At 44.4% G+C, this 15,180-nt stretch overlaps 1 protein-coding gene across 1 annotated transcript in view; it reads left to right on the top strand.

The window, feature by feature from the left end:
- ush2a (Usher syndrome 2A (autosomal recessive, mild)) overlaps positions 1-15,180 on the top strand; it is a 456,140-nt gene that overhangs the window by 34,346 nt on the left and 406,614 nt on the right. The window contains exon 4 of the mRNA XM_042330430.1: positions 13,970-14,105. Coding sequence (XP_042186364.1) covers positions 13,970-14,105 — 136 coding nt within the window. The remainder of the gene's footprint in view (positions 1-13,969; positions 14,106-15,180) is intronic.

Below are 15,180 nucleotides of genomic sequence, written 5' to 3'. Positions count from 1 at the left end.
TTGTGTTCAAAGGAAAAGTCTCTCCGGAGTTATTGCCTTTATTAAAGCACTGACAAGTCATCTTATATGTGGGATTCTTCCCTCTCCCCGGAGACAGTTTTCTTTTCTTAAATCAACTATTACGCTAGTGTTAATATATATATATATATATATGGCCAGGGTCCTCATTGCGCTATAGGCCGGCGGTGATATAAAACATGGATATCCTAGACTGGTAATTGTATCTTTAGTGTACTTGAGTAGAACAAATGTGTTTCTCCCATGGCTGTGCTAATGTGATAAAGGGAAAAATTGGCAGTTCATCAGAGCTTCTGCTGAGACGGGGGCAGGGAGAGGGAGGGATGGAGAGAGAGAGAGTGGAGAGGGAGAGAGGGGTGGAGGGATGGAGAGAGAGAGATGGATGGAGAGAGAGAGAGGGATGGAGAGGGAGAGAGGGATGGAGAGAGAGAGGGATGGAGAGAGAGAGAGGGATGGAGGGATGGAGATAGAGAGAGGGATGGAGGGATGGAGAGAGAGAGAGGGATGGAGAGAGAGAGGGGGTGGAGGGATGGAGAGAGAGAGAGGGATGGAGAGAGAGGGATGGAGGGATGGAGAGAGAGAGCGATGGAGAGAGAGAGAGGGAGAGGGATGGAGAGAGAGAGGGGGATGGAGGGATGGAGAGAGAGAGGGATGGAGGGATGGAGAGAGAGAGGGATGGAGGGATGAGAGAAAGAGAGAGGGATGGAGAGAGAGAGGGATGAGGGATGGAGAGAGAGAGGGATGGAGGGATGGAGAGGGATGGAGAGAGAGAGAGAGGGAGAGAGGGATGGAGAGAGAGAGGGATGGAGGGATAGAGAGGGATGGAGAGAGAGAGGGATGTTGGGATGGAGAGAGAGAGGGATGGAGGGAGGGATGGAGAGAGAGAGGGATGGAGGGATGGAGAGAGAGAGGGATGAGAGAGAGAGAGGGATGGAGAGAGAGAGGGATGGAGAGAGAGAGGGATGGAGGGATGGAGAGAGAGGGCTTGCTGCTTGCTTACCTCTGTACCTCCTTTACAGCATCAATAGCAACCATGTGACTCTATTCCACCTTTCTATATCCAGTATCCTCTCCCCCTCTATTTCTCTTCTCCTCTCTCTCTCTCTCTCCTCTATTCCTGACCCTCTCTTTCCTTCCCTCTCTCCTCTCTCTCTCTCTCTCCTCTATATTCCCAACCCTCTCTCTCCTTCCCCTCTCTCTCTCTCTCTCTCTCTCCTCTATATTCCCGACCCTCTCTCTCCTCCCCTCTCTCCTCTATACCTCTCTCCTTCCCCTCTCCTCTATACCCTCTCTCCTTCCCTCTCTCCTCTATACTCTCTCTCTCTCTCTATACCGCTCTCTCCTTCCCTCACTCCTCTATACCTCTCTCTCTCCTCTATACCTCTCTCTCCTCTATACCTCTCTCTCCTTCCCTCTCTCCTCTATACCTCTCTCCTCTATACCTCTCTCTCCTTCTCTCTCTCCTCTATACCTCTCTCGCCTCTATACCTCTCTCTCCTTCCCTCTCTCCCTTATACCTCTCTCTCCTCTATACCTCTCTCTCCTTCCCTCTCTCCTCTATACCTCTCTCCTTCCCTCTCTCCTCTATACCTCTCTCTCCTCTATACCTCTCTCTCCTTCCCTCTCGCTTCTATACCCTCTCTCCTCTATACCCTCTCTCCTTCCCTCCTCTATACCTCTCTCTCCTCTATACCTCTCTCCTCTATACCTCTCTCTCCTTCCCTCTCTCCTTTATACCTCTCTCTCCTCTATACCCTCTCTCGTTCCTTCTCTCCTCTATACTCTCTCTCCTCTATACCTCTCTCTCCTCTATACCTCTCTCTCCTTCCCTCTCTCCTTTATACCTCTCTCTCCTCTATACCTCTCTCTCCTTCCCTCCTCTATACCTCTCTCTCCTCTATACCTCTCTTCTCTATACCTCTCTCCTTCCCTCTCTCCTTTATACCTCTCTCTCCTCTATACCTCTCTCTCCTTCCTTCTCTCCTCTATACCTCTCTCTCCTCTATACCTCTCTCTCCTCTATACCTCTCTCTCCTTCCCTCTCTCCTTTATACCTCTCTCTCCTCTATACCTCTCTCTCCTTCCCTCCTCTATACCTCTCTCTCCTCTATACCTCTCTCCTCTATACCTCTCTCTCCTTCCCTCTCTCCTTTATACCTCTCTCTCCTCTATACCTCTCTCTCCTTCCTTCTCTCCTCTATACCTCTCTCTCCTTCCCTCTCTCCTCTATACCTCTCTCTCCTTCCCTCTCTCCTCTATACCTCTCTCTCCTCTATACCTCTCTCTCCTTCCCTCTCTCCTCTATACCTCTCTCTCCTCTATACCTCTCTCTCCTTCCCTCTCTCCTCTATACCTCTCTCTCCTCTATACCTCTCTCTCCTCTATACCTCTCTCTCCTCTATACCTCTCTCTCCTCTATACCTCTCTCTCCTTCCCTCTCTCCTTTATACCTCTCTCTCCTCTATACCTCTCTCTCCTTCCTTCTCTCCTCTATACCTCTCTCTCCTCTATACCTCTCTCTCCTCTATACCTCTCTCTCCTCTATACCTCTCTCTCCTTCCCTCTCTCCTCTATACCTCTCTCTCCTCTATACCTCTCTCTCCTTCCCTCTCTCCTCTATACCTCTCTCTTTGTGTATATTCTGGATTTCTTTATCCTCCTCCCCCTCCTCTCTTTTCAGACAGTGATATTTCACTCCTCTCTTGGCCCAGGCCCTGCTTTATACTAAAACCTGTGATAATGTAACAAATTATAAACAGGAAAACAGTTCTGCTTCATTTAAATGATAAGAGTCAATCACACAGAGAGGACGAGACAGAACCATAAATTAAACATGGAGAGGAATGCGGGCGCCCGTGTGTGTGTGTGTGTGTGTGTGTGTCGGTCCGTAGCCTCATCCAGCAGCACAGGAGTATCTCTCCTCATGATATCTCCATCCCTTCTTCCCTCCCTCCATCCCTCCTTCCTCTGTTGAGTGTCTCTCTCCTCTCTGACAGCTCTCCCAGCCCTGGAATGAGAGTGTGTTATCAGTGAGTGGTGTGTCAGTCACAGTGGGGGAGAGGAGTGGAAGGGTAGAGGAGGGGGCTGAGCTAGGTCAGCGGAGGCCGCGGGGGCTTGTTTGGAGTGTCAGAGACACAGGCCTCTGTATCCTGTGCGTGCGACGTCTGTGCGTGTGTGTGTGTATGTCAGAGTCGGGGACCTCTCTATCCACTGTGTGTGTGTGTGTGTGTGTGTGTGTGTGTGTGTGTGTGTGTGTGTGTGTGTGTGTGTGTGTGTGTGTGTGTGTGTGTGTGTGTGTGTGTGTGTGTGTGTGTGTGTGTGTGTGTGTGTGTGTGCGTGCGTGTGTGTGTGCGCGCGTGTGTGTGTGCTTATGACAGGCTCCTCTATTGAGCTAGTGTCATCTGCAGGGCAGCAGGAAAGGGCATCTGTTCTAATGTTCAGTCCTAATACCCACTAATATCATACATCCTAATAGAAATCTTAAGCTCTCCGTCTGTTCCCGGACTGTTTGCACAGTAATGTATTTACACATCCTCAGCTCAATGCATTTATTGTAATACGCTCTGGATAAGGCTGTCTGCTAACTGACATCAATGTAAATATAGAATAATTCCCTTCCTCTGTGTGTCGAGCATACTAATAAACTAATGTAGGGTAGATCTGATACAAACCTGCTCGGATTCACTCCTCTGAATATCTTCTGTTGCCAAATCAGCCCATATGGGATCTCATTTAAAAACAGCTGTCGTGTCTTTACTATGGATTAAATGATATCACATGCTATTTTATGAAATAAATTCTCTGTAAATAATATTACCTGATTACCTTAATATTACCTATTACCTTAATATTACCTAAACTAATCATGTGAATGTAATTAACTAGGAAGTCGGGGCACCACGGAAGAATGTTTATAGAGCTATTGTCTTCCGAATAAACTCTTAAAGACCTGGTAATCTTTTATATCAATAGCAGTCAATTATTAATCGTCACCTTATTTAGTCTCATCTGAACGTCGTAAAATTCTTGGTTATCTTCATGAACCCTGGCTAACAAGTTGAATCAGCAATACAACATTTGGTTTAATTATGTATTTACTAAATACCTAAATAATCACACAGAATTACATATACACAGGGTGGATCATATATTGATGACTAATTATGTCATAAAAGAAAAGTCCCTAGCGGACAAAACCGATATGACGGCTCATTACACAAAGAAAGGGAGTCGGGTTTTATATGAATTCGCGGGAAGACTGAGGAACAAAAGAATTGGGTCTCTATCGGACCTTATGAAGCTATGCCATCGTAAATACAGAATCTTATGCATTCTCAATATCCGCCCATTCGGTAAAAGGAAAACGCAAGACATATATTTACTCTGAGCTGCGCTTCGATAGATTTGTCGAAGATGGAAGGCTGGGTTGCCCAGCAGAGCACTCCCTTGTCCTTTGAAGAATATTTCTGGGCGGATACGTACCCTGTCGTTCTGAAGAAATTGTCCGTCCTTTCCTAGGCCATGCACGTTTACAGCTGCTGCTGATGACTCGACGTCTAGGATGTATCACTTCTTCAGTGAATAAGAGTTCGGAGTTCATACCAAGTTGCCATACTATAAGCTCATGCTATATTCTGGTTGGTGTAGTCAAATTCATCCATCCAGCGTGGCGATCGTCACCTCCACGTTGAAATTCGACCCCTTCAAATGTATGGACATCGGTCCCACGTCATCGGGAACACAAGGTTAATTTCCTTAGGTTGTGGTGGTTCAACCATTCGCAACCAGAGCTCACGCTGAGGTTGGCTTAGTTCACCGTGAATTGGGTCAAGGTGGCTCTTATAGAAATGTACAAAAGGGGTTGGTTCATCCTTTCCAACCAATGCCTATTCACATGGGCGTCGCCACTGATTGAGCATATTTTACTTATGAAAACAATTCTCTCATTTTAAAAGATAAAATTACATTTAATCTTTTCACAAATAGTTTCATATTTCAACATTTAAATTGCACAACAGTTGCATGTGAATCTGATAACTAGAATGTGTAGACTTTCCAGGATACAGTTTGTCATCCTATCATCAGTAAAAATGTCTCAGACGACAACTTATCTGACATCTTATTCTTTAAGTACCAACGGACACTTTCAACTGGTTGGATTACATAAAGAGTGTTCTTTTCCCCAACCTTTTGATGTTACAATACTCTCTCTATGTTAACAAAGGGCTTTCCAAGAGTCCTTTCTGTAGAGTGGAGAGAAAAGGGGGGAAAGGTATTTATGGAGGGTCACCCCCTCTTCAAAGGGGGTGACACTCTAGACCCAAACTGCTACAGACCTGTATCTATCCTACCCTGTCTTTCTAAGGTCTTTGAAGCAAATTAACAAACAGATTACCGACCATTTGAATCCCACCATATCTTCTTCGCTATGCAATCTGGTTTCAGAGCTGGGTCAGCCACGCTCAAGGTCCTAAACCGCCATCGATAAGAGACATTACTGTGCAGCCGTATTCATCGACCTGGCCAAGGCTTTCGACTCTGTCAATCACCACATTCTTATTGGCAGACTCGACAGCCTTGGTTTCTCAAATGATTGCCTCGCCTGGTTTACCAACTACTTATCTGATAGAGTTCAGTGTGTCAAATCAGAGGGCCTGTTGTCCGGACCTCTGGCAGTTGCTATGGGGGTGCCACAGGGTACAATCCTCGGGCCGACTCTCTTCTCTGTATACATCAATGATGTTGCTCTTGCTGCAGGTGATTCTCTGGTACACCTTTACGCAGACGGCACCATTCTGTATACTTCTGGCCCCTCTTTGGACACTGTGTTAACTAACCTACAGACGAGCTTCAATGCCATACAACTCTCCTTCCGTGGCCTCCAACTGCTCTTCAACGCAAGTATAACTATGCTCTTCAACCGATCACTGCCCGCACCTGCTCGTCAGTCCAGCATCACTACTCTGGATGGCTCTGACTTAGAATACGTGAACATCTACAAATACCTAGGTGTCTGGTTAGACTGTAAACTCTCCTTCCAGACTCACATTAAGCATCTCCAATCCAAAATTAAATCTTGAATTGTCTTCCTATATCGCAACACAGCATCCTTCACTCATGCCAAACATGCCAAACATGCCAAACATATGCCAAACATACCCTCGTAATACATACCCTCATGCCAAACATACCCTCGTAAAACTGACCATCCTACCGATCCTCGACTTCGGTGATTGCATTGCGACCTGTACGCTCTCGTTGGTTGGCCCTCGCTTCATACTCGTCGCCAAACCCACTAGCTACAGGCTATCTACAAGTCTCTGCTAGGTAAAGCCCCACCTTATCTCAGCTCACTGGTCACCATAGCAGCACCCACCCATAGCACGTGCTCCAGCAGGTATATCTCACTGGTCACCCACAAAGCCAGTTCCTCCTTTGGTCGTCTTTCCTTCCAGTTCTCTGCTGCCAATGACTGGAACAAACTGCAAAAATCTCTGAAGCTGGAGACTCATATCTCCCTCACTAGCTTTTTAATTTTTTAAATTTTATTTCACCTTTATTTAAAAAGGTAGGCTAGTTGAGAACAAGTTCTCATTTGCAACTGCGACCTGGCCAAGATAAAGCATAGCAGTGTGAACAGACAACACAGAGTTACACATGGAGTAAACAATTAACAAGTCAATAACACAGTAGGAAAAAAAGGGGAGTCTATATACATTGTGTGCAAAAGGCATGAGGAGGTAGGCGAATAATTACAAATTTGCAGATTAATAACACTGGAGTGATAAATGATCAGATGGTCATGTACAGGTAGAGATATTGGTGTGCAAAAGAGCAGAAAAGTAAATAAATAAAAACAGTATGGGGATGAGGTAGGTAAAAATGGGTGGGCTATTTACCGATAGACTATGTACAGCTGCAGCGATCGGTTAACTGCTCAGATAGCAGATGTTTGAAGTTGGTGAGGGAGAGAAAAGTCTCCCACTTTAGCGATTTTTGCAATTCGTTCCAGTCACAGGCAGCAGAGAACTGGAACGAAAGGCGGCCAAATGAGGTGTTGGCTTTAGGGATGATCAGTGAGATACACCTGCTGGAGCGCGTGCTACGGAAGGGTGTTGCCATCGTGACCAGTGAACTGAGATAAGGCGGAGCTTTACCTAGCATGGACTTGTAGATGACCTGGAGCCAGTGGGTCTGGCGACGAATATGTAGCGAGGGCCAGCCGACTAGAGCATACAAGTCGCAGTAGTGGGTGGTATAAGGTGCTTTAGTGACAAAACGGATGGCACTGTGATAAACTGCATCCAGTTTGCTGAGTAGAGTGTTGGAAGCAATTTTGTAGATGACATCGCTGAAGTCGAGGATCGGTAGGATAGTCCGTTTTACTAGGGTAAGTTTGGCGGCGTGAGTGAAGGAGGCTTTGTTGCGGAATAGAAAGCCGATTCTTGATTTGATTTTCGATTGGAGATGTTTGATATGAGTCTGGAAGGAGAGTTTACAGTCTAGCCAGACACCTAGGTACTTATAGATGTCCACATATTCAAGGTCGGAACCATCCAGGGTGGTGATGCTGGTCAGGCGTGCGGGTGCAGGCAGCGAACGGTTGAAAAGCATGCATTTGGTTTTACTAGCGTTTAAGAGCAGTTGGAGGCCACGGAAGGAGTGTTGTATGGCATTGAAGCTCGTTTGGAGGTTAGATAGCACAGTGTCCAAGGACGGGCCGGAAGTATATAGAATGGTGTCGTCTGCGTAGAGGTGGATCAGGGAATCGCCCGCAGCAAGAGCAACATCATTGATGTATACAGAGAAGAGAGTCGGCCCGAGGATTGTACCCTGTGGCACCCCCATAGCAACTGCCAGAGGACCGGACAGCTTGAAGCACCAGCTGTCAGAGCAGCTCACAGATCACTGCACATGTACATAGCCCATCTGTAAACAGCCCATCTATCTACCTACCTCATCCCCATACAGTATATATTTATTTATCTTGCTCCTTTGCACCCCAGTATCTCTACTTGCACATTCATCTTCTGCACATCTACCGTTCCAGTGTTTAATTGCTATATTGTAATTACTTCGCCACCATGGCCTATTTATTGCCTTAACTCCCTTATCTTACCTCATTTTCACTCACTGTATATAGACTTTTTGTTTTATTTCGTTCTACTGTATTATTGACTATGTTTTGTTTATTCCATGTGTAACTCTGTGTTGTTGTATGTGTCAAATTTCTATGCTTTATCTTGGCCAGGTCGCAGTTGCAAATGAGAACTTGTTCTCAACTAGCCTACCTGGTTAAATAAAGGTGAAATAAATACAAAGGGAGGTGTCATGACATTGGCCTCTTTGGGTATAGCAAGCCCATCCCCCTCTCCCTGCCTCCCCCTTTCCTCCTTCAACTAGGTTGCTGTGGTCAGAGAGACGTCGTAAATTCTTGAGGATCTCCTCATGGACACACAGTACAGAGAGAGTAGATTTTCATGGAGAACAAAGGAAATCCTTCCACCTCACAGAACTTGAGGTACGAACAAATTTCATGTTCCGGAGAAAGTATAAAATATTTTTAAGTTGTAATGACGTTGCCCTCTTTGGGTATAGCAAGCCCCATCCCCCTCTCCCTGCCTCCCCCTTGCCTCCTTCAACTAGGCTGCTGTGGTCAGAGAGAGGTCGTAAATTCCTGAGAAGACCCTGCCACATGGCCGCATAGTATAAGAGGCAGAGTAAATTTTATTTTAGGAATTTCTTCCATCTCACAGTAAATTTTTGGAATTTCTTCCATCTCACAGAACTTAAGGTACGAAAAAATGTCATGTTCCGGAGAATGTATAAAAGATAGCTGAAGAATCCAGCTACGAACTGGTCCGTTTGTCACAACTTGGGGAAGCTCATGGGAGACGGTGTGGCCACATTACCATAACGCTGTTTATATAATAGTCTCAGATATGAGGTTTACATCTAATTGTTGTATAAGATGAATGAGTGAGTATGATACTGTTTGTATAATTGTGTTTTCCCCAAGGTGTCTACAGCATTGTGACGTCTTTTCAGGCATTTCCATTGAAGAATGGCTGTAAGGGACCATATATAGCATGTGGTCACATGGTGTCTCCCGCAGAAAATCTTGCGTAAAATACTGAGGTAGCCATTTTTCCAATCGCTTCTTATGAGAAACCAATTGCCTCAACGGATATATTATTGAATATATATGTTAAAAACACCTTGAGGATGGATCCTAAACAACTTTTGCCGTGTTTCTGTCGATTATTATGGAGCAAATTTTGAAAAAAGTTTGGCATTATAGTTGTAGCATTTTCCGGTCGATTTCTCAGCCAAGGATGATGAAGAAACGGGAGCTATTTCCCCTACAAAAATAATATTTTTGGAAAAAAGGAACATTTGCTATCTAACTGGGAGTCTCCTGAGTGAAAGCATCTGAAGTTCTTCAAAGGTAAATGATTTAATTTGGTTGCTTTTCTTATTTTCGTGAAAATGTTGCCTGCTGCCAGCAGAGCCTAGCATAGCATTATGCCATGATAAACTTACACAAATGCTTGTCTAGCGTTGGCTGTAACGCATATTTTGAAAATCTGAGATGACAGTGTTGTTAACAAAAGGCTAAGCTTGTGGATGAATATATTTATTTCATTTCATTTGCGATTTTTTGCGTATTTATGTCCGCTGCGTTATGCTAATGCGTTTGAGGCTATGATTACGCTCCCGGATACGGGTTTGCTCGTCGCAAGAGGTTAACCATACCACGTGGATAAACTCTTAGACTATCGATACCGACAGAATAAGAACAAGTCTTTGATACTAATTGCTAGTCTGCAGCTAGGAATTCGGTATCATTGAATGCGAAGAATGACAACCGCTGAAACATCCATTCTATAACGAATGTCACTTTGAATGATCCCCTCTAACCAAGACCGAGAGAGAGAGGGAGAGGGACGGACAATTCTACGAAAGACACAACTTTTCACCAGCGATCAAGACGACACACTGAGCGTAAATTTATATATTTATTGCAATTGTTCCCGAATGAGTGAGCGTTCATGTGTAAAGGATTAGCATTTAAATTGTTATAATTATCACTCTGTAGTGACTTCTTAGTCGACCCCCACTTCCCCTTTTGTCTAACAAGCCGCCATGCCGGTTTAGCACACTAGAGCGCATTCTCCTATCATTTCATGTAACCACATTTAACCTTGTTTGTTTGTTTATGTATGTCTGTGAATAACTTAGTTAGTAATAAATAAATGATTTAAGACAATTGATGTATGGATGACTCATAGTGAAGACTGGGTTCGTGCAGATAACCAACAATTTACGACGTTTGGAATGAGACTAACGTGAGGTACAGTAAATAATTCATTAATTCAAAGACTAATTGATCAGATAAAATATCTGAAAAGTTATTTTAGGAAATGATAACTTTGTAATCTGAATATTTTTCCTTGGTGCCCCTAATTCCTAGTTAATTAGTTACGTGATTAATCAGTTGATCGCGTAATAGTAATTACAGAGAATCTTTGATAAAAACTATAAGTCTTCAGTTAATGATAGTAAAGACACAACAGAGGGAATAAGCAGGAAATCCGGAATCCGCCTATCAGGATTTCTGAAAAACCTGGGAATTTGGGAAAGTTACAGGAATTTTGCAACCTTTATAAAGGCCTATAATGTTTGTAAAGGTAGTCCATACAAAATCACAGAGAGCTAACTGGGAAATGACTCTAAAACAGATTCACACAACAGGAACAGCCTTATCATTCACACTGACATAAAGACTCAGCTTATTACTTCCTCGATATCTCTCTCTCTCTCTCTCTCTCTCTCTCTCTCGCTATGCTCTGTCCCTACATCTGTCTGTCTGTCTGTCCGTCCGTCCGCCCGCCCGCCCGCCCGTCCCAGATCACAGTCCACAGCAGATACCTGACTCCCAACCCAGCCTTGTTACATCAGCAGATAAGCTAATGGGTCAGAGGGACAGGTCAGACAATGGGACGTTCTACCTCACACACACACACACACATACACACACCCATACATACATACACACACACACACACACACACACACACACACACACACACACACACATACACACACACACACACACACACACAAAATGTACACACATACACTTACACACAAACACACACTGAAAGCGGAGAGCTTTTAAAGCTGTTTATTTGCCAGTGTCCAGTGATCGGTGCTCAGTGAGTCATTAAAAGCTTTCCACTGCCACTGGCCAGGCCTTGGGTTAATCTGGGCCTGTAAAACACACTGTTCTACTGCACAGCTACATTCAATGGACTGGCTGTGAGAGATGACGTGAGTGAGAGAAAGGTGAGAGAGGCAGATATCCTACAGCTGAGAGAGAGACAGGTAAAAAAGACAGGTAGGAGACAGGTGTTAATCTGGGCCGCTCTCTACAGCACCTGCTGTCAATGGGACAGGTGAGAAATAGAAGTGGGGGAAAGAAGAAGAAGAAACTCGAGGGTCTCTTGAAGCAACAGTAGTTGAAAAAAGAACGAAGGCAGCAAAGAGGTAAAAAAAAAATAAGAAGAGAAAAAAAACATTTTCTAAAACGAACAAAGGAGTTCGGGGTTTCAAAGGGGCGCGTGGCGCTAAGCAGGATGAAGCTCTTCCCAATTCATTTACATCACCATGACAACTCTTCAGATCTCCACGCATGCCATTGGCTGGTTACAGATTCCAAGAGCGGCCTTCTCTCTACGTCCTTCTCTTTCTCCGTCTTTCCGTCTCTCTCTCTCTCGCCGTCTCCGCAGTCTTCAATCAGCCGTCATGAAAGTGCAAGTCTTAAGTATCTTCCAGACAGACAGTTGTTGAGTCGAGCCGAGTGCCGCCTTGCCTTCATCCACAAAGACGTTTTGGGCCAGACTTATTTCCCCTGCACCTTTTTCAACTCCTCTAAAGAAGCGAGGAGAGAAGAGGCGGATAGAAAACACTTGAGAGAGAGGGGGAATGTGTTAGAAAAGAGAGAGTGGTTTTATCTGTGCTACCACAGAGCATGCTAGCCAGACACAGCAAGAGTGGGAGAGGGGGATAGACAAACATTTTGAGAGAGAGGGGAGAAAGAGAGAAGAGAGGGGAGAAAGAGAGAAGAGAGGGGGACGTTGAAGTTGTCTAAGGTCTATGAACATATTTCTCTGGAGTTTTGATCTGAATGGAAGCAGTTGCTTTGACTGTGTTTGTGTTTTAATATTCATGGCTGGGGTGAAGATTGGTTTTGGTCAACAGGAAGCTCATTTGTGGCTGAGGTTTTAGAATGAGGGGGTGTCTGGTAGGAAAATAAACTGGAAGATTATCACTGTGTATAATTCACTCAGACTGAATCCTGAAGGCTGCTGGGCTATACATCTTACTCTCCTTCAGGGACAGAATCCCCACACTGTTAGATACTCCTTATAAAGCTTGTATCAGGACAAGGACCAGGAGATGGTTCAAACTTTGTCATTGAAATGTTAACTTTTTAACGCTTCACTGTATAAAACTGAATTAAAATGTGTCAAGCACAGAATAAAGTAATGTACAGTGTCAAGCACAGAATAAAGTAATGTACAGTGTCAAGGACAGAATAAAGTAATGTACAGTGTCAAGGACAGAATAAAGTAATGTACAGTCAAATCAAATCAAATCAAATTTTATTTGTCACATACACATGGTTAGCAGATGTTAATGCGAGTGTAGCGAAATGCTTGTGCTTCTAGTTCCGACAATGCAGTAATAACGAGCAAGTAATCTAACTAACAATTCCAAAAAAAACTACTGTCATACACAGTGTAAGGGGATAAAGAATATGTACATAAGGATATATGAATGAGTGATGGTACAGAGCAGCATAGGCAAGATACAGTAGATGATATCGAGTACAGTATATACATATGAGATAAGTATGTAAACCAAGTGGCATAGTTAAAGTGGCAAGTGATACATGTATTACATAAGGATGCAGTCGATGATATAGAGTACAGTATCAACGTATGCATATGAGATGAACAATGTAGGGTAAGTAACATTATATAAGGTAGCATTGTTTAAAGTGGCTAGTGATATATTTACATCATTTCCCATCAATTCCCATGATTAAAGTGGCTGGAGTAGAGTCAGTGTCATTGACAGTGTGTTGGCAGTAGCCACTCAATGTTAGTGGTGGCTGTTTAACAGTCTGATGGCCTTGAGATAGAAGCTGTTTTTCAGTCTCTCGGTCCCAGCTTTGATGCACCTGTACTGACCTCGCCTTCTGGATGGCAGCGGGGTGAACAGGCAGTGGCTCGGGTGGTTGATGTCCTTGATGATCTTTATGGCCTTCCTGTAGCATCGGGTGGTGTAGGTGTCCTGGAGGGCAGGTAGTTTGCCCCCGGTGATGCGTTGTGCAGACCTCACTACCCTCTGGAGAGCCTTACGGTTGAGGGCGGTGCAGTTGCCATACCAGGCGGTGATACAGCCCGCCAGGATGCTCTCGATTGTGCATCTGTAGAAGTTTGTGAGTGCTTTTGGTGACAAGCCGAATTTCTTCAGCCTCCTGAGGTTGAAGAGGCGCTGCTGCGCCTTCCTCACGATGCTGTCTGTGTGAGTGGACCAATTCAGTTTGTCTGTGATGTGTATGCCGAGGAACTTAAAACTTGCTACCCTCTCCACTACTGTTCCATCGATGTGGATGGGGGGGTGTTCCCTCTGCTGTGTCAAGGACAGAATAAAGTAATGTACAGTGTCAAGGACAGAATAAAGTAATGTACAGTGTCAAGCACAGAATAAAGTAATGTACAGTGTCAAGCACAGAATAAAGTAATGTACAGTGTCAAGCACAGAATAAAGTAATGTACAGTGTCAAGGACAGAATAAAGTAATGTACAGTGTCAAGGACAAAGTAACATTGCATTATGTTTGATCCACTGTGTAATTGTGCAATCTAATTGGTCCACAGGTGCATGGCAAAAGCGTCAGTCTCTTCCTGGATGGACTGGAGGAGGACGGCACGCCCTTTGACACTCGACCTCTGACCTCACCTATCTCTGACATCAGAATGGACAGTACCATGAGAGTCGGACTGAGCTCTAACGGTAACAGCAAGATAACACATGATGCATATATACATTGCTTATAGTACATGGTATGTACACCTGCCTAGGGAAATACCATGGAAATACATGGTGTAGGAACAAATTGCAACATTAAGGTAGATCCATGCAATCTAGGGCATAGATAGACACCCCCAGAGGGGTTATGAGCTAAGAATCACACAAGAAAGTGTTTTGAAGTGAATATGATCAATTGTGTCAGGTATTTCCTTTACAGCCTCCATCAGGGTCAATAGAAACACACTGAAAATGATCGACAACAGAGAATGAAATCTTTAGTGCGCTGGTCACCGACTGATCGACTGGCCGATCTTCAAGGCATTCCTAGTCGTTCATCAAACATTTCTGTAGAAAAGCCAATGATAAAGGCTTGCATTCCTTTTCACGGGTTGTGCTGTTGGCAGTAGGTGCACTTGATTCAGAAGCCCTGCACACCAGGCAGGCACAGTGATCCATTTTTAACCATTTCATTTGTTTGAAAGGCAAAACCCTGCCTAGCTAGGAGATCTGTGGCTAAATTGAGTTTGCCCACTGCGCTGGCCAATCAGATAGCTCAAATCACTCAAATCACACTACAGCTTCCACGACCCTGGCCACAGCAAAGTTTGATAGGAGCCTACATGAGATTTCATAATTTAAAAAAACATGACCAGAGCCAGTCTGTCAAAGAATACAGCGAAGAGCTGCTGTTTGAGCACTGTCAACACTGTTTTTATTCAACACTATTACAAAACATAAAACATGCTTCTCCCTACTTCCACTTGCACTTCAGTTGCAATGAATGAGTAGGAAAGTGTATAGATAGCCCTGCGTTTTTATTATTATTAGCAGTTAGTCTATTTTAATATCTCTGGTCATAGGAATAACATGAATTTGTACATGAGACAGATGCGTTGCGACTCGAGTTTTGCCATCAGGTGGAAAACGGTGTCCCCTCTCTCTGGTGAGTCTCACTGGAGGAAAAGAAGGAGAGAGCAGGGACCATGAGAGGCAGAGCCTCTGCTGCTTTCTCCCTCCATCCGTTGTGACTAAATGATGTGTTCAAAAAAACTGTGAA

Source organism: Oncorhynchus tshawytscha, linkage group LG11, assembly GCF_018296145.1.
Source record: "Oncorhynchus tshawytscha isolate Ot180627B linkage group LG11, Otsh_v2.0, whole genome shotgun sequence".
Taxonomy (NCBI): domain Eukaryota; kingdom Metazoa; phylum Chordata; class Actinopteri; order Salmoniformes; family Salmonidae; genus Oncorhynchus; species Oncorhynchus tshawytscha.
Note: the sequence above shows the minus strand (reverse complement) of the source record. Positions and strands in the feature narration are given on the sequence as shown.